At 47.1% G+C, this 24,597-nt stretch overlaps 1 protein-coding gene across 6 annotated transcripts in view; it reads left to right on the top strand.

The window, feature by feature from the left end:
• The window catches only part of HCN4 (hyperpolarization activated cyclic nucleotide gated potassium channel 4), a 164,673-nt gene that overhangs the window by 110,143 nt on the left and 29,933 nt on the right, over positions 1-24,597 (top strand). For 5 of the 6 annotated variants that reach the window (XM_021407853.1, XM_021407851.1, XM_021407852.1 and 2 more), the window contains 2 exons: positions 13,995-14,156; positions 21,895-22,113. In XM_021407853.1, the coding sequence (XP_021263528.1) occupies positions 13,995-14,156; positions 21,895-22,113 (381 nt within the window). The remainder of the gene's footprint in view (positions 1-13,994; positions 14,157-21,894; positions 22,114-24,597) is intronic. The other variant, XM_021407850.1, reaches the window with a different exon arrangement.

Genomic DNA, 24,597 nt, shown 5'->3' with positions numbered 1-24,597 from the left:
TCCTTTTGGAGTATGAGGTGCTTGGGTTTTTAGGGAGTTCTGAAATGTGATGACGCTGCAAACCCACAAGATATTCTTTTAAGTTTAGTGAAAGAAGATAAAACCTCTTGTCTTATGAGATTTCAGCTATGTCAGGGACAGAACTGGGAAGTCAGATCCCATAGTTTTGAATTCATACTAAGTCCTAAACTAATGGAGTAGGCTCATGTCTGGGTTCTCCCGTTCCAGCTTTGAAATCTGAAGAGGCTCAAGTTTGGTGCTCTGCCTTTGCTTCATCCCATGCTGTTTTACCTCGTCTTTCTGAGGCTTTGAAAGAGCCTTTCTTACCACATACTGCTCTAGCAGAATTCCTTGGCTGCAGCTTAACTCTCTATTTGCTTTGTGGAGGAAGAGTACCATAAACACAAAGAAAATAAGTAATGGTATTATTTAAAACAAAGAATAACTTAGTCCTAGTGCTAAAGCTTGCTGAATTCAGTACCTTTGACATTGTTTGGGAAGAATGTGCCTACTGCCCTGATCCTGTATGTCACAGCTGCTCCTTCTATCTGCATCCTCTATCTGACATGCTCGTGTCCTGATTCACATTTCTGGCTTTGCCAAAGCTTTGCGGGGTCAGGGATCCAGCTTCATTTATAATCACTGCTGACACTTAATAATAATTCTGCCTTAGGTTAGAAGTGCTCATGTAAAGACACTCATTACAGTGAATGCAAAGCACTGAAGCACAGCACTGGTCCCATCCCTACCCTTCTTACAGCGTGGCTCTGTAGGGCAGAAGTCCAGTCCTGTGTTGAGGTGCTACTATGTTACCACTCTTTTTGGTGGCAGAAAAGGCAATGCCCAGCCTTTCTGCATTCCTGCAGTCACTTCAGTATGAGTCTGAGCCACATTTTGAGTCCCAGCTTGTCTAGCACTGCCATGTAAGCGTGCACCCAGACTCAGGCCACACCTTAGTCTTCTCCCAAGGCAGATGGCCTGAGTATTTTCAGCCCTTTTGCACAGCCCTCATTCGTTTGGTCTGGACAGATTGAGCGGGACAGAGGTTGAACGCTGTCCAGGAGCAGATCCCCTGAGACACTCAGCCCACCTAAATTCACCGCTGAGCTTTGAACCCATGCTACATCTAGATGCAGCCGCCATACCTCTGCATACCTAGCGCTTGCTTGGAGCCCATTCTCACTTTCCACTGTAGGTATAGCCTCTGTCTACATAGTCTGTAGCCGGTGTAGACACAGCCAGCGTAGACACAGCCCCTGTAAAGCCCAAACAGTTACACAGGTAAAGCAGATTGTACCCCCGAGTTAATCTGACTGAATAAATATTCAGTGGTATTGACAAGGGAGGCTCGGGTGCGGCAGCATGCAGTGAGCTGCTAGGGGATTGTAAAGAATGATCAATGCTGTCATTTTTATGTACTTCATTTCCCCTGGTGATTTCTCAGTGCCGCCACCATCATCTCTTCTGCTCATTTCTTCTTAACGCTGATGGGGGTGAATTTTCCTGCTGCTGCACTGGGGGCTTTCACAGCAACAAGGTGTCATTAAATCAGACAAGGCAGCAGAAGATGAAGAATGATCCAGACTATGGAGGGCAAGGCAGGAGAGGTCGAATTGAGCAAGTTGTGAAGTGAATTCCCAAAAGACTCGCTTTCTTTCCAAACTAAGCAAGAAGCCAAGCAGAGTGAGGAGGAGAGTATGAATGCTAAGGCAGCTCCATTCCTGCTTCCTAGTATTGCTCCTTTGTAGAAGAATCTTCTGAATCATTTCTTACTGCCTCTGCTGGAGGTGACCAAAGAGCAGAACAGGGATTGTAGGAGCACAGGGTGGAGATAAGCATTAAAAAAGGATGTAAATCACCATGATAGGATAACCGGGGATGAAAATATCCCAGTTTTAGCTGCTTGGGCTACCTCTGCACTGTAGGAGTAAAGGGAATTCAGAGAAGGCTGATGAGAATGATTGAGAACAACTTGGAATAAATCTGAAGTTTGAAATTCTTTAAGGGGGAGAGATGAGAAGTAAAAGCCTGTAGAGTAGTAAGTGGGCTGGAAAAAGACGAGGGCCATATATATGCCTGCCGTACACAACAAGGATATGGAGCAGTCAATGAAATTGAAAAGGCAGAAAATCCCAAGTGAATTCAAGGAAATACTCTTTCAGACAGCACGCATTCAGACATTGGAGCTTCTTCCACAGACAACATAATTCAAGGGCAGCTTGGATGTCTATGTGGGCTATACGAATAACAGAGTTAAAAGGTAGGCAAGAGCTTCAGAAGGTTAAAAAACACTCCTGCTTCCAAGTTTAAATCAATCTCTCACTATCACACATTCAGGTAAGAATTGGTTATCTCCCCTCTGCCTGATGTTTCTTGTGCCATTTTCTGAACTGACTGATTCTGGTTGCTGCCAAGGAGCACTTCTGGAGCACTCGGAATCAACGTCGGATGTGGTTTGACCTTGTTCTGTTCATGTGGTTTCAAGCGAACCTAGTGGGATTATTCTTTGTGGGAAGGAAGCCAGGCTCGCAGGCCAGGAGAGGAGTGAATCAGGAAGGGGAGGTGGGGCATCTTCCCGTCGGGGCTGAAAGGAAAATTTGAGTAGATGTAGTAGCAAAGCCATTTCTGAAGGAAATGAGCGGCGCGTGGGCCAGAGCAGGTAGCTTTGTTTCAGTAATTCAATCACGGAGAGTGCCTTTTGGAGAGAAATACCAATTAAATACTTTCTGCTCACACAATGCAACATGAAGAAGAGGGTTAATTAGGACTTTGCTATTTGTGTGAACCTCCTGCAGTGCCTTAGTGGTATCTGCGTCCATTTCAGCAGCGACAGACAGGGACCTAGTACCAAATGTCTCTTCGGGGAGAAGGGATAAAAACCTGCCTATGAAAGGGTGCAGCCTTTGAAAAGCAATTGCTACTACCTGGGAGTCAAAGTTGGAAGGTTTACCTCTAAGGCAGAAACGCCCTGTGCAGTATGCTGCGTTGTGAGCTGGGTGCTGTAGCTCCAGACCTCAGACCCAGAATGCAGGGACAGCAGCACGTTCTTATGACACCCTCGTGTTTCACTTGAATGTACAACACCCCTGTCAAACTGTTATTATTACTACTCTTAGTATGATAGGATGATATGATGTGATACCCCTAACGGAGCCGTGCAGATCTCCTCCTTGCCCCTGGCTGCAGCTCTGGGTATTTTTGCCTTGATACCTGTCATCAGGCACCATTTCCTGGTGCATTCCTAATTAAAATGGCAGCCTTTGGGGACTGTGTTCCTGCCCAGCATGTGTTAATGAAGGGTTAGGAACGTTTTAGGTAGTGTTTAAATACTGCTTTTAAGCATCTTTGTTCTGACTTGAAGAACTTTGTTCTATAATCATCCAAAGTGTCTATATATAACCACAGCAGGATGCTGTCATATTTTCGTGAATATAATCTACTGCTTGTTGGTTAAAGAAGAAAACCATCAGCTATCTCTGCTCCAAATCCACGAAGCAAGTGACAAAATGCACCCAGCCACTTCCCCCTTTTCCCTCTCCTCCCCGCAGCAGCGCAGCCTGCTTGCACTGAGATGGTGGCTGCACTGCCTCCTGCAGCTCCTCTTCCTCCTGCTTCCCACACCTCACCCTCTGCTCTGGGAAGCTTACAGAAGAGCACAGGTTTTCTTAGGTGTAGCACTCAAGGAGTTCTTTTCACTGCGCTGTTCTTTTAAGAGATGTCTTCTCTAAGGTGCACATTGCAGTCCCGAAAAGGTTATAATGCTATTATTATTCTAAAAGAGTGGGAGGGCATTTGTCTCTCCTGCTACTTGTCTTGGGCAGGATGCAACGTGTGACACTGTGTGCAAATAAACTCCCGTCAGTCTGTGCAGTGAAGTGTCTTGGCTCTCGGCCTGCAAACTGCCGAGTTCCCCCAAAAGATGATTCAGATCCTTGTTGGAAATGTTCAGACTAGCCTTCATCAAAGCAATTTAGAAATAAAACCAATCCCAACAAAACAATTTAAATATGTGCTACTGAGGACCATGCTCCAGCCTACCCAGCGACCTGGCACCCCTCTGTTGTCCATTGGTACGCTGCTGTAGTCAAAGAATTATTTCACTGCCGTGTCAGCTGCCCCTTTTTTCACCTGCTGCCTATGAAACATTACTAGCAAGAAAAAGGAAGTGCCCAAAGTGGCTCAATGGAAACTGCAGGCAAACTCTCAGCCCATCTGAAGACCAGGCCGTTGTGCTGAGCATCCTGAGCCTGTGAACTCTGCTCTCCGTTCACATCTAGCGTCACCGGGTTTTCAGCCAGAGGAGCTTCCAGTGTCTGCTCACGCTCTGTGCTCGTGGTGCAGGAAACTATTTCAGGCTCCAGGGCTGCCAGGCTGCTGCCTTTCACGGCTGTTGCAGTCCCTAACAGCATAAAAAAGTCAGAGGTGGTGGAAGTTGGTTTGGTTGCTGAGGTTGTAATCAAGTTAAATGGGAGGATTGAGTTAGGTGGAAAGCGCTCCATCTCCCCGCAGAATGGGAGCCGGCCTGGCAGGTGGAGCTGGGCTACAAGCAGCAGTAGATTACATTTTTGTACAGAAATATAATCAAACAGAACACAACAGCAGCCTCAGCGGGCAGATGCAGCAATTTGAAATTTACATTATCTGCTCTCTTTAAAAGTGGGAGGAGAAGAGCTTGCCATCATTCCATCGGCAGAAAGCCTGATCCTCTAAACAAATGCTAGCTACAGAGCTAGAAGAGATCAGGGTGAAAACACTTGGAGCTGCAGCCCTGAGTTCTGTGACTGCCTCCGTAGGGTCCCACAGCGAGTCCAGCTGGGGAGCTACGGGCTGGATGGATCAGGAATAAGTTGCAGAAGTTCTGATTCTTCAGAGAGTTTGCACTTACTGCACAGGACCCGATGGGTTTCTTGTATATCCCAGCTGCCAATCGTAGGAATCTCTCAGCGTGGTAAATGACAATCTTGTTTTTTTTTAAATTCTATTCTGAGTCTTAGACTAAAAACCTTCAAGTGTGATGGAAAGGAGCATGAAAACCAAGGTCACTGCTAATACATTCTGTGACAGCTTACTCTAAGAATATGAACTGTGCTTGTTTCACAGGCAATCTGAATTTTGAGAAGGCGATTTTCTTTGTCATTTGAAGGATCTCTTGATCTGGTTTTCTTTCTTCCATGTTCTCTCGTGTGTTTACAGCTACGAATGCTGTTGACAGTCCTTAATGCTCTGGATTGGGCTCCTTCATGTATGTAAATGGAGAAGGAGAGGCACTGTGACAGACCAGTTCATTTTCGCTCTCCTGTTCTTAATAGCAATGAAATGCTTTGGAGGGAGCGTGTGATGAATTCTAAAACACCAGCTCTACAATAATCTGCTCACAGGTAGATTTATTCCTCACTATTTTGTTAAGCCCTGAAGAGTATAAAGCATTTTTTAAAAGTTATTACTATTCAGCCATTTATTTATTTAGGCATGTTTTTAATATCCTGCCAAGTTCCTGGCCTCAAGCATTCCTGCGGCAATGTATTCCACGTTGTTTGGGAAAAAAAAGAGCATTTTCTCTTACCAGTTTCTTCAGTTTCCTGCAGATTTTAGCTTCCTGGCTGAAAATAGCCCCATGCTCTGAGGGGAGGAGTGTTGCTGACCTAGGTAATAGTGGAACGTGGTCAATATTCCCATCATTATTTTGTCTCATTACTTGTCCATGCTAGCTGGTTTAATTGGCTTTGTGCCTGGTAGTTCAATGGACTCAGGGGGTGTCTTCCCACTTAGCTCAATGAATTTTTGATCAGGCCACAAATGAGGTCCTTCCGACAGAGCCTGCAGCCTGGACTCACCTCTGTCATCTGAGTCACCCATCGATCACCTCCTCTGCTGCTCAGCGGCCCTTTCCAGTGCTGAATACCTCCACTTGCTGAGGGATCACACTCCGAGCAGTCACAGACCTCACAGTGCTCCTCCTTGATGCTGCTTTCAGGCTGTGCCAGGCTTTGCCCCATTTTCAGACCAGCCACGTGTCTCGTCTTCTTCTCAGGTATTTATGCTTCCCTTTCCCTCAGCCTTCCCAGATATTTCTTTCCCTTGGTGTATCTATGTATAGCTACCAAGCTAGACAGACCTTTTGGATGATGACTGTGGTCATTTTTAACTTCAGAAAAGCCCGTGACCTATTTCCAAAAGTGATTCATTGCTAGCCTCTCAGAAGAATTACTATTCCCAAAGATGCAGATAAGAGCCATGAGAGATTTAAAAAAACGCCTAGGCAGGTAAGATATCTAATTCCCACAGAGAGCGAGACACCTAACCTACTTACAGTTCTGGGGCTTGGTTTTTTTCCCCTTTTCTCCGAACACATTTAACTATATCAAGAGATACGTGAATGCTGTTGAAATCCTGAGCTGTAGGTGTCTGAGAACATAAGCCCTGCTGAAAAGCGAAGGGGCACATACCAAAGTCATAGAGGTCCTGGTCCCAGTTCTTCACTGCAGCTCGGGAACACGTTCTCTGAGATCTGAATCATAGATGCATAGAATCAGTTCGAAAGACCTCTAAGATCATCCAGTCCAACCATCAGCCCGTCCCCACCATGCCCACTAAACACATCCCTCAGTGCCACAGCTCCATGGTTCTTGAACACCTCCAGGACAGTGACTCCACCACCTCCCTGGGCAGCCCGTTCCAATGCATCACCACTCTTTCTGAGAAGAAATCTTTCCTTGCATCCAGCCTGAACCTCCCCTAGCGCAACTTGAGGCCATTACTTCTTGTCCCTTCGTGCTGGAGGTTCCTGTCACTGCTAGCTGGCATCCATTGCAGTCATACAGCTTGGTTCGGTGTGGGCAGAATCCAATTCTAAATGTTTTTATCCTAGAGGTTTAAAGAGAGCCACACAGGAAATACAATCCTTTGAGTTGCGCTAGAAAATACTTTTAAAAGTCTGTGTCATGTTGCCGTGGTGACAAAAGTTCTTAAAAGGATGAAGATTAAAGTCGAGGCTGAGAACAGTGGCATGGGGAGGGAAGGGGGGCTGCTGTCACGACAGCGTGCACTCTGAGAGTGCAGGAGGCAAAACACATGGTGGTGGCAGGCTCTTTGGGGTTTATATATATCTATAAACATCTGCCATTTATGCCAGCTTTCTCTGTGCTAATTAGTCCTGCTATTTCACCTTTCTCTGCTGTAAATATTTTCCAGTAGACACAAGTCTCTGAGGAGAAAAGGTTTTTATTTAATTTTGGCTTGGGCTTTCTGCTGCTCCTCGTCTATGGCCCCATGTCTCATAACTGGAGAAGCACTTCCAGTAGCCAGAAGCAAGCTTCCTGGGAGGAGTTAATTCAGCTGGGGAGCAGGTAGAGGCTTGCAGGTGTGCATCATGCTCTTGCAGAGCCTCACCAGCATGAGGCTGCTCAGAGGCCACTTCTTGCTCCTGCTTTTGTGCTGCTGGGGCCGTTTCTGAGAGCACCTCCTTCGCTCTGCTTAGAGGCCGCAATCCGTGGACAGTGGTTAGAGCAACTGGCGTCCACAGATTTGGTCCAAAACTTTGAATATTCCCTTGCAAGTTGCTTTTCACTTTTACGTGCCTAATTTTGCCCATCTAGAATAATGGAGGTAACACATACGCTGGAGATACTGAAGCATACTAGATTAATGTCAGCTGGGCCCCTTGAGGCCTTCAGATGAAAACTACCTCGGCAGCACAAAGGATTATTATTTAAAGTGTAAAATCGACTTGGATATCTCTCCTAACACCTGGCACTCAGTGCACTCCCCTCGAACTCGCTGCTGTTCCAGGCAGCCCTGTGACAGGCACCCTTCCGAGTAGTTCCTCCTGTGAGCATTAAACCCAATGAGTTACGGGCCCAGTTCTCCTCTCACACTGACTCAAGGCAGCATCAGCATCTCCGCTGACATTGCTTATGTCATTTGGTGCAGAGCAAGCATAAAAAGAGAATCAACCTCAAACTCTTGCCTTCATCTAAAACTTGATCTTCTGGCTATAGTTTTCCCTGCTGGCACAGCAAAAAGCAGGCAAAACCAAATCCCGCTCCACCTCAAACTGTCAGGCACATCCCTGAGTCTGCACGCTGCTTGCAGATGTAGCTGTGCACCACAGATGATTTCCCGTCCCCAGTCCATCTGCTCTGTGCTGGCTGGTGCTTTCAGCGCTGTCCCAGTACAATCTGGAACCCAAAGCTCTCTCCTTCCCTTACAGTTGTGCCGTTATGCCAAACACAGTGATGTGTGAGATGTGTGATCAGCACAGCCCAACGCAGTCTGACCCAAAGCCGATCTTTGTATGGGACTTCTGCTTCTCAGTATGCTCTGAGGTTGTAAATAAGGCCAGTTGCATTCCCTTATTTAATTTTCCCTTCTTTCCAAGCCCACTTTTAGCAGTCCAGTGTTTGCAGTGGTTGCCTCAGAAATTGAAGGTTTCTGTCTCTATATAGCATGAACAGCATTTCTTCTATTCATCATTCAGAGCAAAACGTGTGGCCTGTCAAGTTACTCGACAACAAGCCTTTGGCATTCCAATCAGTTTATGTTCTGGCACAGCTTAAATGTGGCTTCACTGGAAGAATAAAAAAGTTGGAGAGGGATAGGAAAGAGCAAGGAAAAGGGTTGATGATGCATTTCTCCTCATCAGTACCTGAGGTCTTCCGTGTTCCTTTGCTGAAACATAGTGTTTCCCAATGGCACGTATTTATTTACTCAACAGGCTGAAATTCTTGAGGAGCTGCCCTTTCTCTCTCAGCTCTGGTTTCTTGCATATCCTCAGCAGTGTCTGACCTCTGAGGGCTCTGGCCCTGTGTGTGCCTTGCATGTGCCCGTGACTTCTGTGCTTCAGTGCTCCAGTGTGCGCAGTGCTCTGTGTGCCCCCCACGAGTTGTTTGGCTCCCTCCTCCCTCCAGCCTTCCAGAGTGGATCTGCATGTCTGTGCTCCCCAAAGCCTCTTCAGAGCCTCTATGAGGAAAATACATCTTCACCTCTGTTGCCTACAGAAGTCAAGTGCAGAGAAGAAGAATAAAAGACATCTCAGCTTGCTTCCACAGAGTCCATAAAGACTCTTTTTCAGTGTGAGTGGAAATGTGTATTTCCTCACAACAGAACAACATTAACTCTGCCCCCTAGAGTACTCAGAAAAATCTATTATATTGTTTTGCTTCTCTTTTGAGATTTTTTAAGGTCTTTTGATTTTTAAGCCATAAATTAAGTGTAGATTCTTTGCTTTCCATGAAGCTGGAGCAGTGTCACATGTACTTGATGACCCACAGGGGATTTATCACAGTTGTCTATTATCTGTGGTGTGGCTGCAGACACCGGAACTGGCTTGGGACCAGCAGGCTTTCTTAGTTTGGAGGCAGTGCTACAGAAATCCTGCTATATTGCCTGTAGAGGTAGTGAAGGGCAACAAGCAGTTTCACTGCTCTCCTGTGGTGCAGAATCTGTTTGAAAACCTGGTGGATGCAAGGCAGCTCTGTGCAGAGCCAGCATTCAGCTGAGTGACGGTGCCTGCTGCTAGCTGTGTCTGGCAGGGTGTCTAGCTCCAGCTCAGCCACGCTGGCTCCAAGCAGAATCATTGCTACGCCTCTGTATGGCAGTCCCCAGGCTCACGGGAAAACCCTTTTGTTTCAGGCACAGCACCTCCAGTATGTGCAGAGCCAACAGGGACGTGCAGTTGCAGTCTGGAAACGGACAGGCACACTGATGCAACGTTGCTTTCAAGGATCTAAGAAATTCTATTGACTGTTGGTTTGGATAGCCACAGCGAGCTATATGCCAACATGCAACAATCAAATGTGGAACTTTGACTTGACTCAAAGCCTTTGTTTCACTGCTAGAGCCAGATTCCCATCTCTCCAAGGTGTCAGTGATTTCTTCCAGCTCAAATGCTCAGGACAGAGGAGTCCTATTGCGCTACAGAGCCAAGTGAGGAGTGCTGCACAGTTATTTGGGGCTGACAGGATTTCAGATACATACTCTTAGGATGCTGATAGGTTGCTTGTTCAGTAGAAGCCAGATTTCCAAGACGAAGCCTAGAGATGATTTTGTTGAGGAAAGTTTTGGTCCTTCCACTTTGCCCAAGCTGTCCCTTTAGCAAGGGGCCCTATGGCTGGAAGCACATAGCACCTTTACAGCAGGGATTCCAAAACCACGGTTCATTTTGGATAAGCAAGTAACAGAACTATTGGCTCTATCAGCAAAAGCCCTTGGAAGCAGGTGCTTCTAGGCTTGAATCCTTGCTTCCTCCTTCTCCTCCTCCTCACCTCCCTTTTCCCAAATCACAAACAGCTGAAAGCTGGAAAGCACAAGCAGTTCCAGGGAAGTAGGTGTGATGCTCTGGGACCCAGCTGGGGTTATGTTATGAGAGGATAAAAAAGCCCCGAGTGTTAATGAGGAAAACCAGAGAAGTACCAATTACCACTCATGTTTCTTTGCCCCTGGTTCAGCTATTCTAGAATGTTTCTCCCATCTTTCCCTGGGGAGCTGTAGATTGCTTATAGACTGCACTGCAGCCCTGGCTAAGACCTTCTCCAGCACACTTCTGGATTTAGAATTCTCTGCCATACAGGGACTCTTTTACAGCAGGAACTTCTTCTCAGTGGAAGGTGTTCATTCCACCCTACACAGTTATTCCTGGGTGATGCAGGAAGAGCGCTTCCTATTTTTCTTTTGCATGTGAATGCAAATGTATTTCAAGGAGTGGGAATGAGCTGGTAGCTCCCGAGACTGACATTTGAAATTGGATTTGTCTCACTTGCAGCTCAGACCTTTGCAGCTGGAGTTCATTAGCCAGCTTACTTTACAGGTAGCAGAGAGGAGCAGGACTTCTGAGGTGTAGTGCTTCCCCTTCTCAGGTCCACAAGTGCTGCAAACTGGGTGTCTTGCCTTCAGGATGCGTGTTTCAATCTGGAGTTCTGCAGTAGGTGAGCTGAATTCATCCTTTAGTGCCTGAGAGGAGGGAACAGGACCTAATGGCAGAAGCAAAGCACATTCATTGATGCCTGATTTTCAGAGGTGTGCAGTAGAATAAAGGCTTGTTGCCCTATCCTGACCAGAATAGATTCCAAGAATAGAATAAGCTTCATTTCTATCTATATTTCCTCTAAAGCATCCATTTCTTCAGGCTCTTCGTTACTTATATTAATGGAAGAAACACATTTCCTAAACCTGATAGGGTCTCTCCTTGTCCCTGGGTGGAGTTCCTTGGGTCACGGGAGGACTGGAACTCTGAAAAACATGCATAGGTTGGAGAGGAAAAGACATTGGCACAGTAAAACCCTGATAATACAAAAGATCTGCTGGGTGATCCATCTGCAAACTGCTGCTCTGGCTTCATTAAAAGCCTAGCCTATGGCTGTCACTCAGGCTGGATTCACTTTGGGTTATCTAAATGAGAATGATCGTTTCTGTGATTGGGGAAAAAAAAAAGGTGAAACCAGTAGGAATTATTCTTTATGAATTATGTGTTCAGCTTTCATACTGACCTATTGAGTCAGCATTGAGAGTCGGATTTCCTAGAACAGCCTTTCATGCTGGATTTTGGATATTTTCTTCTTTTCAGCTCAGAAATATCATTAGAATGGCCTTTCTCATGCTAAGTGACACTGTGGACTCCTGCTGCACCTTGGATGCAGCGGAAATAATGGGGTTTAGAAGCGGTTATCCACAACATTCATCATTCTGATTCTAGCATTCTTCTGCGGCTCCCTCCTGGTCAGGATTGAGCACGTCAGCTTCTAATGCATATAACCTCATGGCATCTTGATTAAGTAGAGAAGTGTTAATGTCTGGTGTGGAAACAAGCATTGAAATCGAACAGCTAGCTCTGACAACAGAGTGATGAGCCAATTTAGGGAGCGAAACTGACAAACGTTATTCCTTTCTTTCATAACACCAGGTTTTTGCCTTCTTAGCTGCTTGAACTGACTCACTGTGGGAGCAGAGGCCGGTCCCTGGAATTGGCAGGGATGGCAGGTACATGCTGCTGTGAGTGGCTGCAAAGACCACTCCTGTAAGAGCAGCAAGCAGTTTCATGGACCTAGCCACGCAGTCACATAGCAATGCCTGTGGCCAGGTCACGTGCATTAGATCCTTCCCTGACGCACAGGCAGCCCCCCAGTAATCACTTCCCCCTGCAGAGGTGATTCTCGGCGGCTGAGCTGCCCATTGAACGTGCCCACCTTTCTGCACAGGGGCTCTGGAGTTCTTCAGCTCTCAGGAAGTGCTGGTGTGCTTCTCCCTGCAGTTTTGGTCACCAGTGTAGGTAAGGATGGAAATGTGGGCATGGGGCTGGGCTGTGCTGCCTCATCTGATTCACAGTAGTCCTGTTTACTCCCCACATTCCTCTGCTTTTTGTTTCCTTCTGTTAAATCCAACTAAGATGCTGTGTCACCAGGATGCGGGCTAAGATGCAAAGCAGCCAGGCTGCAAGTGCTTTCAAACCATGGAGAGGCCTCTGGAGATGACCCAGCTGACAGCCATGAGTCTGTCTGCTTCATTCACACACAGCTGTCCATGTATTTCACTCCTCCAGCAGCAGCAGCATCACTGTGTGAGAGGAGCAGTGATTGCCATTTCTCCAGGCAAAGCTTTAGGGCAGGAAATCACGGGGCATGGCTGTCAGGCCTCCCTCCTTCCCTGCTTTGCCGTGGGGGAGAGGATGTCAGGTGTGTTGAGGTCTCTGTTTTCAGGGTGATGTTGAAGCGAGAGCATTTCCCTCGTGGTGGGTGACCAAGCTGTCTTCTGTGTGTGTCCCTGCAATCCATTTTCACTGGAGAGGCTGCTCTTTCCTATAGAGGCATGCATTAATCATCAGATTCTGCAGCTTAGAGCAGCTACATTGAGTCCATGGCTGTGCTGATCCGCTCTGGATGCTGCAGAGATGGCAAAGCCTGTCCTGCATTGAGTTTTTGACAGGAACCTCAAGGCTGTATCCAGATGCTCTCTTCATCAACTGTGTTAATGGGAAGAGAGACCAAAAGTGGCCTCTGTGCTGAGTCACATAGGGTGACCGTGCTCTCCAGAAACCTCTCCTCGCTGTGGCATGCTACAAGGTAAGAAAAGCCATACCTGGGCAGATATGTAGTTTAGAACAGAACTTACTGGCATGCCCAGTGTGTCTAGCTGTCACCACAAAGCTGGGCATAAGGGAGCCAAGCACTTACAAAGTATCCACAGCACACATCCCCCAGAATAGTGTCCATCCAATAGTTCTTGACTGCAAATGTGACTTTGGTGATGGAGCACCCAGTTTCCACAGTGTGTCTTGCTTATGACTAGTGCTATGCACAAGAGGGCCATAGACAACCTTGGCACTGCAGAACTGGCTGCAGAGCTCTGGTTGCCATTCCCTTTTCCCAGGTTTCTGAGTGTCATTGCTAAGAGCTGCCTAATAGCTCTGCCATTTTTTCTTTTCCTTACGCTTCATGTAAGCACCATTTCCTTTCCTCCGTGTCAGACTGGAAGTGATACAGCAGCTGGTGCAGAAAATAGTTGCATCAAAACCTCTTCTAGAAGCCTCTGCTGAGTTGAGGGCCATTCTTTCTTGCATCTGATGCTTCCAGAGACTGCATCCAACATCCAGTACAAAGATAACTTCTACCATCAGTCAGTGCATCACATGTATTCAGCAGGAGCAGAAATCAAAGAAGGTCACTGCGGTTAAAAAGATGTAATGATGGAGTTTATTTCTGAGGCGTGGCTGATGTTCTGGAAATATTTGCAACCAATATCTTCTATGAGAGGAGTTATGGAGCCTTCAATGTAAACTGAAGGCGGAAATCAAAGGGCAAGAGGGGTGAGTGAATACAATTTTGTATTTTGTTTTTTTAATCTGTTTTTCAGCTGGTTCTGCTCGCATGCAGTGACTGACCTGAGATAGGCTGATGCAGCCTTTCCTGTTACGTTAGCAAGGCTCTTGACCCTGATACTGCATCTAATTTTGCTGGGTTGGCTGGGGAGCTGCCATCTAATCTGCTCCCTGTTGTCCCCTGCAGATCTTCCACATGACCTACGATCTGGCCAGTGCAGTTGTGCGGATCGTCAACCTGATTGGGATGATGCTGCTGCTGTGTCACTGGGATGGCTGCCTCCAGTTCCTCGTGCCTATGCTGCAGGACTTCCCTGATGATTGCTGGGTATCTCTCAACCGCATGGTGGTAAGTGCCTGCCCCTCGTGTTCCCCAAGCCACTGCTCACAGCAACACCTCCCAGCTTCCCATCTTCCGCTGCCTCCTTTTAGGGCCTTTGTCCGCTATCCAACAGGCACTGGCAAAGCCAATGTGGGCGTGGGGACTGTTTGGGGACAATCTCAACAGCATGGTCTCGGGCTGCGGAGAAGGAACCAGGCAGCAGAGCCCCTGCAGCGGAAGGCAGGAGCCAGGCTCCCCCTCCTGGCAGGAGACAGCAAAGAGCAGGAATTAAGACGTCTTTCCACTGAGGTCTAGGCATACTGTGCCACATGGGGGTCCTAGAGCCCTAGCTGGGTCTGATCCATGAGATCCTAATTCCCATTACTGGCCTCGAGGAAACTGCTCAGCCACCTGCTCCATATTCACTTGAAGGATGAGTGTGATCACGCTGCGTGCTGCGCAGTATCCCAGTAAAGTGGGCTGAAGCAGACTGCCATGCCATAGTTTGGCCTCCCCTTGTAGGAACAATGGCCAGACTTCCCAGTGTGGTCCCAAGCTGTGCTGGTCTGCGCAGCGTTGCCGTGAGGGAGATTTACACCATATGGTACGTGCGCAGGGATTTCATGGTACCTTTCAGCCATCTCACTGAGAATTCAGGATCTTTTATTCAAAGGGACAATGTCCAGTTGATTAAGCAGCAAAAACTGACAAAGCTTAAAAAATTGCCTCTTATTGCAGCTCTTAACCTCTAGATTTCCCCAGCCAATTTCTTCTTAAAAAAAAAAAAAATAATAATATCAGGCATTCGGGCAGAACAGAACAAATGCAAAATGTATAAAAGAACTGCCAGCTTCCATGCCTTCCACGTGCAGAGCTATGGGCACGTGCTGCCCATGCCTGAGATGAGTGAGCAGCTGTTAGAAGTGGTCTGTTTGGGGGCTTGTTTGTTTATTTCTTCCCTCTGCAATAATCCTTCATTTCCTGCTGTTGAAAGGTGTCAGACTGACAGTTCTGGAGACTACAGCCCTTTATTTATCTACAGCAGAAGAACAACCCATGCAGCAGCTGTCTTGTCTCCCCTGTGCTGCTTTTTTATTATTTATATGACAGGAGCAGTGAAAGATCAGGGCCCCACTGTGCTTGTGCTATTTGGGTTCAAAAGGACATACAGCTCCTTGTCCTGGAGAGCTCAGAGCTGCAGACAAATCATCCCCATCAGATGAAGTGACTTGGCCATGGAGTCCTTGCAGGACAGTTTCAGAGCAGCAGATTTGAGCCATATTTCCTTATTCCTAACGTACTAGGTCGTAATTCCTCCTCCTTCCACTTACTTGGTTCAGTCTTCTCGCAGAGGGGCTGCTCACTTACCAAATGATTGTTGATCATACGTTTACGTGCATTGAAGGCTTGGGTGAGAACCACAGTTCAAAGGATTGCTGCCTCATATTCTTACCGCTTAGCTTGCACACCTTTCTTAGCTGCAAGTCTGACGAGAGAGGGGGAAGGATGCAGAGGGCTCAGCAGAGTCTCAGGAGAGGCAAGATAGAAACTTTCTATTCAGAGCAGGGCTGTGCCAGGCAAGGACTCATGCTGCAGTACTTGTCTTCCCATCCTTCAGAGCCTGTGAAGCTGGGAATTAAATTTGCCTTGTGTGATTTTTTTTTTCTCAGCTTCTCGTCTGCAGCTAAGTCACCTTAATTTTTTTCACTTCATAAAAGGGAAAGAAGTGATGATCTCAGTGACTGTCTCAGAAATGGAATCTCAGGAAGATGGGATGAAGAACTGGAGAGATGGTTACATGTTCCACCTATAATTTAGGTGGCTTCTATTCCAAAGTTGTACCGGAAAATGCCAGCCCCAAAATAGCTTGTTTCAAGAACATTTAAGAAAAGTATATCTGGAATCAGATCGTTTCTTCTCACAATGAGGTTCTGTTCTCTTATCTCCTGAGAAGACTTCCAAATGTGTCACTGGCAGCCTGTTGACTAGAGATGGAAGTGAACAGCATAATTAGTGCAACAATTTCCTTACAGTCCGTAGAGAAGTAATGGGAAAGTCAGGAAACAGCAAGAAACTGGCAGCCTGGGCTGTCCTCGGGCTTTGGTGCAAACGTATTGATGCTGGTTTGCTGAATGGCTTTGTGGGAGAGCTGTGATGGACACGGGTGGGAGGTGGGAGGACAGCATGGCTTCTGTCTGTGACAGCTGGTAAGTTGGGTTTGGGGTCATATAGTTCTGACCTGGTCACAGCTGTGAGGGGAGAAGTGTTCTTGGTGCTCGACTGCCATGATTGCATATAGGAGCCAAAAAGCTGGGGTGGGACCACTGTAGGTAAAAAAAACAACCACGAGTCTTGTGAAGCTGCTGCATCCAAAGGGAGGTGAACATGAGATGCCAAATGCTTTGTGGGCTTTCTCCTTGAGTGCTGTTCATCCGCCTTGCCAGAGTTTCCCACCTAGCCGCTTGGCAGTCCATAAAACAGCCCTGACTCCGATGCAGTGGGAAAAGAAGATTCATCACCTCCCATCTGCTTCCTAAAGGTTTGATCCTCTTCCAGGGGATCTGTGAAGCATCTGGTGTTGCCAAAATCATATCGGGGGCTCCATAAATCCCTGGGTCCAGTTCATCTTGTTATTTTCTGTGTCTTCCATCCTTCATCTTCAGCAATTGTAGGAGTGATTCTATCTATTCCTTCTTTCTGAACTGGCTCTGAAATGGCAGGGATGGATGTTTTCAGTATTAATTGCTCAGCCCCAATCTCAGGGGCTTTGGCGTTAGCTTCCCTACAGGGCACTTTATTAAAAAGGGAAACACACTCATGAGTCAGCTCCAGAGAGGCATATGTGCAGGCAGCAGCATCTCCCCATGACGACCCTTGCCTGGCAGCTCCTCATCACAGAAATCTGAGTTCTGCTGAGACCTGAAAGCTGCTGGAAGCACGTGGCTTGCTCTCTTGGGTGTTGTGCTGAACTGATAAACCCAGCAGGGAGGGCAAATATCCCCATGTCAAATGCAGTGACCTTGCATAGGAAATACTAATCACCTTCCCTTCTACCAGAAGGGGAGTATCCCCTGCTTTGAGCATAGCAGCCCCACCCATGGCACATTTTTTGGTGTTGCTGATGGAAAGTAGGAAGAGAAGCTGGTGCAGCATGTAGGGTGGAAGACAGAACAATCCTGCATGAATCTCCTGGGTGATTCTTAACTCCCTCCAAGCCTCGGGTCCAGCAGCTCCCTCACCCTCTTATTCAGTAGGCTTAGCTGAAGCTGTGCAGTAGATGTTCGTGTTTTATAAAATCTGTCGGGGAGCAGCTGCAATGGTAGGGCTGCTCCACGGTAGTGTATGAGCCAGGAAGCAAGGGTGACTCCAGCACAGTGCCCTTACCAGCTGGACCTAAATGGGGTAGGCAGAGCAGAACTGGTGATTGAAAGGTCCATTGACTATCCTACAGAAGGCAAGGTGATAATCCAGTGTCCATCCAGGGAGTCCTATTAGGAGCAGCAGAATATGGGACCAGAGGCTAAAGCAAAATTCAAGGCCTGCCAGGGTTTGGGGCTGGACAGAGGTACAGCCCTGACATAGCTCAGACAAGGACTGGGTGACCAGACTGAGCTTTGGTGGAGCTCCAGGAACACTGGGGTCATGGGTGGGGATCCTTCACAGACCTAGGGCAGTGAAGATTTTCTGGTGCATTTAAAGTCCTGAGAAAATCTAATCTTCTATGAGGTGAAGGCCATGCAAAGCTCACCCTGGAAATAAGCCCAGAACAGGCAGGTGCTGTCCAATGTGAAGTCTGACCCTTTATTTTCATTTCTGGTCCCACTACTCCTGTCCTCTAAACTCCATCTGAAGGTGTTTTTCCTGCCCAGCAGTTGTGGTGTTGTCCGGGGGAGGGCAGTGATGCTCAGAGGCCTTATTCTGAAGCACAACACAAATGGTGTGCAGCAGCAAACCCAGAGTTTGCTCTGCAGGCACATAAGATCATTGCTGAGCCAAATGTAGGAGTTCACAAAGTGTACTCGTGCCCTGTTTGTCTGGGCTGGTGGTCTAAGATGTGAACCACCTGTAAACTGCAGCTCATCTGACTAGGATTACATATGGAAGGGGACTGGATGCTCAGTGAAATACTCTCTTTCACTACAGACAGGCTCTTAAAACTGTGAAACGTTAGTGGTGTGTATGTCAGGCATAGTGGTGTGCCCATAGATTGTGCCTCTACCCCAAGAATTTACCAGTACTTTCCAGTTTTTCCACTGCTCTCTTTAGTCTTCTTCAGTGGGGTTTCAGCCAGGTGCACTCACACGTTCCTCAAATCAAGCAAAATCCCGTGAGACCCCGTACTGTTTCGTTAGGTGCTTCTCTAAGGTACTGCAGAGCCCAGCGCTGCCTTTGAAGAGTTTCAGCAGTGTGCTTCCAACTATTCAAGAGTGGAGATATGAGCAGAGGCATTAAAGTCCAGACACTAATCCCAAAGAAACCCTTATAGTCCTGCCAGTGTGGGTGTTAAAAACAAGCTAGTTTGAGAAATCGCTTCAAAGTAATTTTAACTCCCATTTGCAAATGCTCATAGTGCCTGGCATGTGTTTGAGATAACGTCCCTCTTGATGGTGTTCAAGCACAGATCTATAGCTCCATTTTAGCTGGCTTTGAGATTTGGTTAAGGAGGAGCCATGTTCTTTCTGCAATTTGAAGGCCTCATTTACCTACCCTAATGGATCATTTCAGCCGCTAGGGTGCATTTGTAGTACAGTCCTCCCACTATAGGGACTGGTTCGGTATAGGAGCAAGCTGTATCAGTACAGGGCACTGTGATGCTGATAAGTTTGTGTCCACGTTTGGAACCGGTGCTGCTTGTCTGACTTAAAGTGTTGCATTCTTGACCTGCCTATTTATTCTGTGGGAAGCAATAGGGTGTAAAGTAGGTCTGAAAAATAAAGATATACTGAGACCTCTGTGGAAAGAGTCATCACAAAGACTGTGCCGTGAGGATCCAGCGCTCGGAGAGCTCAGAGGTTGTGTCCTAAAGGTAACTGCTTTGGAAGATTCTTTCTTTGTGGAATTGCCTCTCTTTCAGCAGTCCTTGATGTCTTCTCCCAGCAGGCCAGGCTGCTCAGGAGCATTGTAAACACCCTGTGTTTTCTCCAGTTCTCGCCCCTCAGCCTGTCATTACTCAGCCTGGCACAAAGCAGGCTGTCCTCGCAGGGAGCCGCGCTGCTGATGGAAACTGAGGTCGTTGCTCATAACTACAGAGTTCCCAGGGAGCTGGAAGTGTTTCTGCAGGCTGCTGGGGCTTGGTGATATTGGACATCATGGGTTTGGATGACTAATTCCTACACTGCAAGCCTCCTACACCCAAAAGTTCGTTGGGAACTGTCGGCTCCTGCTTACTGAGGTGGGAACCAAATCCAGGGTGGTTTAGTGACTTGCCTGCTCCTGAACAGCAAGTTGCTAGAGGAACAGCTTTCAAAACTTGAATCTGACCGATGTCCAGACTCTCCTCTTTGATTGTTCACAGTCATGAAAGACCCTGGCAGCCAGGTTCCTGAGGTCTGAGAAGGCAGCTCAGCTGATCTTTTTCTGTCTTCCCAGATCCCCTTTGGAATTTCAGCTCGGCATTTCTTTTCTCCCTGCCCTCAATTCTGTAACAGAGATGTTCTGCCCTGTTAAACTACTGCCACACTGAACTCAGAAGGCAGCAGCATTTCCACACTGTCATGGGAAAGGTATTTGCTTTGAGAACCTTCTGGCTAAGAAGTAGAACTGGCCTGAGAAGGCAAGGGGAGCAGTCACACCCTTCTCCATCAAGCCAAGTGCACACCTCTGTCCTTTCTCTGCCAGTCTTACCCATTGGCTCTGTAGTAGAAAGGGAGACAGGGGCATGCTTAACCACTGTGTCATGGATTGCTGCTTTTCTCAGTTAGTGTTTAGTGCTGGCTGGCACTGACTCTTCTCCTTGCCTTGTCAGGCTTCTCTCAGGGAGCTGCATTCAGCCCTGTATAGGCACCAGAGTGCCGCTGTTCTTTGCCCTCTCTTGTAGCTGACTCCCCCATTGGGCTGCAGCTTCTCACACACGGGGCAATCCACCTGCATCCACAGGAATAGAGACCCCAAAGGGCACATTATCTTTCCTGTGGGCTCAGGGGGAGATTTTTCCAGTCCAGGAGGTGAACTGGTTCCTGTTTTGTTAGGGAAGTGAGCCCAGACAGGCTGGCGCCAGCAGGGAGCCATCCCTCCTGGGACTCTGGATGTGCTGCTGCTTCTGTGTCGGCTTTGCTGTCACTTCTGTTTCTTTGCCCTTCTTGTTGCAGTGTGAATCAGGCCTGCTTGCATAATGTAACTGGATATGGGTAAGGTAACACTGTCGCCTGTCTTTGTCCACGTGCTTATCTCCTACCCAAGCATTAACACTCTCCAGAGGTTCCAGCTCTTTGCCACAGCTCACAAACATTAACAGTGCTCTTCGCTTCTGTTTACTACTTGTCAGCTTACTGAAAAATTTCCATCAACATTAGTGACACCCAGAGAGCTGGTTTTTGTAGGCAGGTCATCAGCCATCCACCTGGCTGTGATTAGATCCCTCCAGGGAGGCATCCAGTAAACTCCAGGGCTCCCCACATCGCTGCATCTCTCTGAATGGGGTTCCCAAAAGTATTGCTCACCTATCTGACGAGCCCCAGACCAGGCCTTCTGCACAATGACCTTCTGAGTTGCTGTGCTGTATGTGTCTGCACAGCTATATCCACAGTGTGCATCCAACACCTTCCTAGGAACAGAAAGAAGACTGATGAATATACAGATTCTGTGCTGCGATGAATGTCACCGTAGCCGTGGTATTTTTTCACGTATCTTGTAATAGCAGTGTGTGATGACAGTGCATTTACTTTACAAGGTTTTGTGGCAAGTACTTGCTAGCATGTAATACCCACAAGATAGTAGATGTACCTTGTGCTGTTCCATGAGCTCAAACTAATCTGAGTAGTCATGAAGCTTATGTTGTGTTTTTCTCCCTGTTGCATGATGTAATTGCTGAGGTGCTTCTGCTGTTCATTGTGGTGGGAGAGCACAGCACGTCTGAAGGAAGTCATTGACTTCAACTGGCTTCTCACTGTGGTTTATTGCAGCTCTCAAATGAGGCTGTTTGTAGTTTGTTCACCTCCCTGAAAAGGCCCAGTTTGACCCTGCAAAGAACTCACTGCCTGGACATTATCATCTTAATTTTCTGCCCTTCCCATCTCTTCCAGTAATGACTAGAGAGCCTGGACATTTCATAAAGCACTGGGCAGTGAGTGATTTTCCCTGCTTTAAGATCTTACTGCTGGAAGATTTGCTCGGGCTCTCTTCTAGCAGTTCTCTGAAAAATCCATTTCTAAGTGGAGTGACCATTTGCATCAGTCCCTTTTCCTACATGTGGGTCATTTTGAACACATCGCAGTGCATCATGTCATTTTATCCCAGGTTAGCAAAGTGTCAGTCAGGGTTCCTTTCTGGAAGCTGTGCTGGAAAGAACACATGGAATCTGTAAAAGCCCCGACCAAAGTCAGTTATTGTCAGATGACTACATGTAGGGCTTATATATATATATATATATATCCAGTGTGCCCAACACGTCTAAGCCATCAAAGAATTACACTGTTTGTTTAAAACATAGAGGTGCTTTAAATATGGACTTTGAGTCTGACATTAGGTATCCTTTCCTGAAATGTGTTCATCTCAGTGAATGTCGTGTCCCGCTGCTAAAGCTTTGTCTGTCTGTCTGTCTCTTCAGAATGACTCCTGGGGGAAGCAGTATTCCTATGCGCTGTTCAAGGCAATGAGTCACATGCTCTGCATTGGGTACGGGCAGCAGGCGCCTGTTGGCATGTCAGATGTATGGCTCACTATGCTGAGCATGATTGTCGGTGCCACCTGCTATGCCATGTTCATCGGCCATGCCACAGCCCTAATCCAGTCTCTGGACTCCTCACGGCGTCAGTACCAGGAGAAGGTAAGGACTTGGCTTTGCAAACCTTACATCACCTAGGGGTGGTTTACGCGTTGTCTGGAGGAGATCAGGGCTATGAGTGACCCACGTGAGAGGCCTAAAGTGCAATGTCTTTGTCACTACGGTAGTTTATTGGTATTGTTTACCCAGCAGAACCTCAGAAGGAAGTAGATGCAAGATCACATGAATAACAGTAGGGCAAGTGGGGAATTCTTTTTGTCTCTGACTGTCTTTTTAGATTGGCATTATCAATGTCACTGGTATCTAAAATTATAAGTCACTTTCTGACAGCTTTTTTCAAATCCTGGCTGAATGTTCAGAATGTGCAACTTTTGTTTAGCAAGCACTTCCTTTAAAAGTATCCAGATGAATCACATCAGTGCTCATGAGTGAAACTACGTAAGAAACCCAAAGCACAGCTCAATGCTCAGGAGCACCAGATAGGTTCCCCAGGTAGCCATCGAATTAATTGCAGTTGTTGAGTTGCATAATGTAGGGCACAGACAGAAATGTCATCACTGATCAGATTACCACTGCAATTAGCAGTAGCTTCTGGTGGTGAGGTTAAGGTGATGCTGCAAGTTTGTAAGATGTTATGGAGCAAACAGGGTCACTCACCATGATTCAGCAGATGGTGCAGTGATACTTTTCCTTCTGGGACACAGGTGAACAGGGCTTCTGCCTCAAGTTCTGGTTGAACGAGCAGGTCTGCACCTCCACAAACAGGAGAACGCATTGGAGAGTGACTGTGTGTAACTGAGAGCAAGGGCCTGGGTGGCTCAAGGGTGTTATGGTCGGGGTCATATGGATACATTTCGTCTGAAGACTAAGAAGAGGAAGAATGAGGTGCTAGTCCTGTTCTGACCTTGCAATTAAATTGGGTAGCTATTGTTCAAGCGTGTGAAGTATGGCTGGCATGCACTGGCTTAAGAAAGGTGAGTTTGAAGCTGCTGCGTGGGAGGAAGTGTGAGAAAGGATGTGCAAGATGGGCTAGAGCAAGTTTGAGACACTGGGATTACAGTGCTGGGCTGCAGAAAGACCTTGCAATACAGCAGAGACTGAAAGCAAAGACCAGAGGCTGAATCATGCTCTGAGGATAGGGAAGATCTGAAACCATAGCTGGAGCTAAAAGAATAAGTCCAGGAGAGGACACATGGAAGACTGGGTTACTTTTTGCTTCTGCGTTCCAGATTGGCTGGACTAAGGCTAATTGAGAGGAAGGCATGCCAAAGAGAAGGACACTGCAGCACTAGGAATGCAAGCTGATCAAATCTGTGTGTGCGGAGTATTTATTCAAATTTGTTTGAAGTAGCATAGAAGTCAAGGACTGATTTGCAAATCCAGCCACCTGGTCAGCCGAGCCGCAGCCAAGCTTACACCTGCAGGACAGGGCACTGCAATTTTTTCCCCAGCCAGGTCTGGAGGCAAGGGCAGAATTTGTCCGTGGATGTTTGATTCCAGTCAGTGCTCAGGGAATCCAGTCACCAGAAAGCCAGAAGGGGCAGCAGCTGGGGTGGCAGAAGTGTGAAATGTTAAATAAAGCCTGATTAGAATGTGGAGATGTGAATAAGAGGGTTAATGGATCCAGGAGAGGAGCTTTGTGACAAAAGCAGTGGATAGAGGGTTTAACAAAGGATATGTTTCGTGTGCAGTGGTTATAGCAGGTTCATTTTGCAAGGTATTCTCTTAGGAACAAAGCCTCAGGGATCGAGTACATTCAATTTCCTTTTGCAAATGGGACAAATGATGGTCTAAAAACAAATATGTATTTACTTTCTGCATTCCTTAGCACTTGAATAGCCGTGATTAAAATGAGCCCGCTTCATGATTTGCAGCCCTGCAACTCAATTTAGTTCAGTCCTCATGGGACAACGTGCCTGTTGAAGCATATTATAAGCAAAGAATCTCACCAAGTTGGCAGGGTCGACTGGGAGAAGCAGACAGCAGCTTGGAGGCTGCTGCTGAGTACACCTTCGGGCTGCAGACAGGGCTCTGCATCTCACCTCAGCAGCAGCTTTGGCTGCAGAGATTTTATCAGCTGTTCTGGGAGTAGCCAAAGAAGGAGGCAGTGGGGAGGGAGACGAGTGGCAGGAATGAACAGAATAACAGGACAGAAGGGAATAGCTAGAAGCTTTACTGGCAGGCTTTGTGTAACCTTCAAGACAAGGTTTGGGAGAGAGCTTGTGGTGAAGTTTCAGATTGATCTTTTTTTCTGCCAGACCAACTTGTGTTCTTCCTTTGTACAAACAGGGTTTCTGAGAAGAGGAATAAAAGACAACATGTGCTGTTTGTTGGCTTCAACAGCAGGCTTGCTTCAGTAAACAGGACATGATTTGGTCCCATCTTTCAATCTTGTTTAGATTAATTTGGACACGCTCCCTGTTTTGTCTAAATGTCTTCCTATAGGAGACACCTGAACATCATGCTACGCTGGTTCTGCAAGGCAGGGAAACCATACAGCATCGATGGGTTGATAGGAAGCATGGA

This window comes from Numida meleagris, chromosome 9 (assembly GCF_002078875.1).
Source record: "Numida meleagris isolate 19003 breed g44 Domestic line chromosome 9, NumMel1.0, whole genome shotgun sequence".
In the NCBI taxonomy this organism is placed as follows: Eukaryota; Metazoa; Chordata; class Aves; order Galliformes; family Numididae; genus Numida; species Numida meleagris.
The sequence above is the reverse complement of the archived record's forward strand: the minus strand, read 5'-3'. Positions and strand labels throughout refer to the sequence as shown.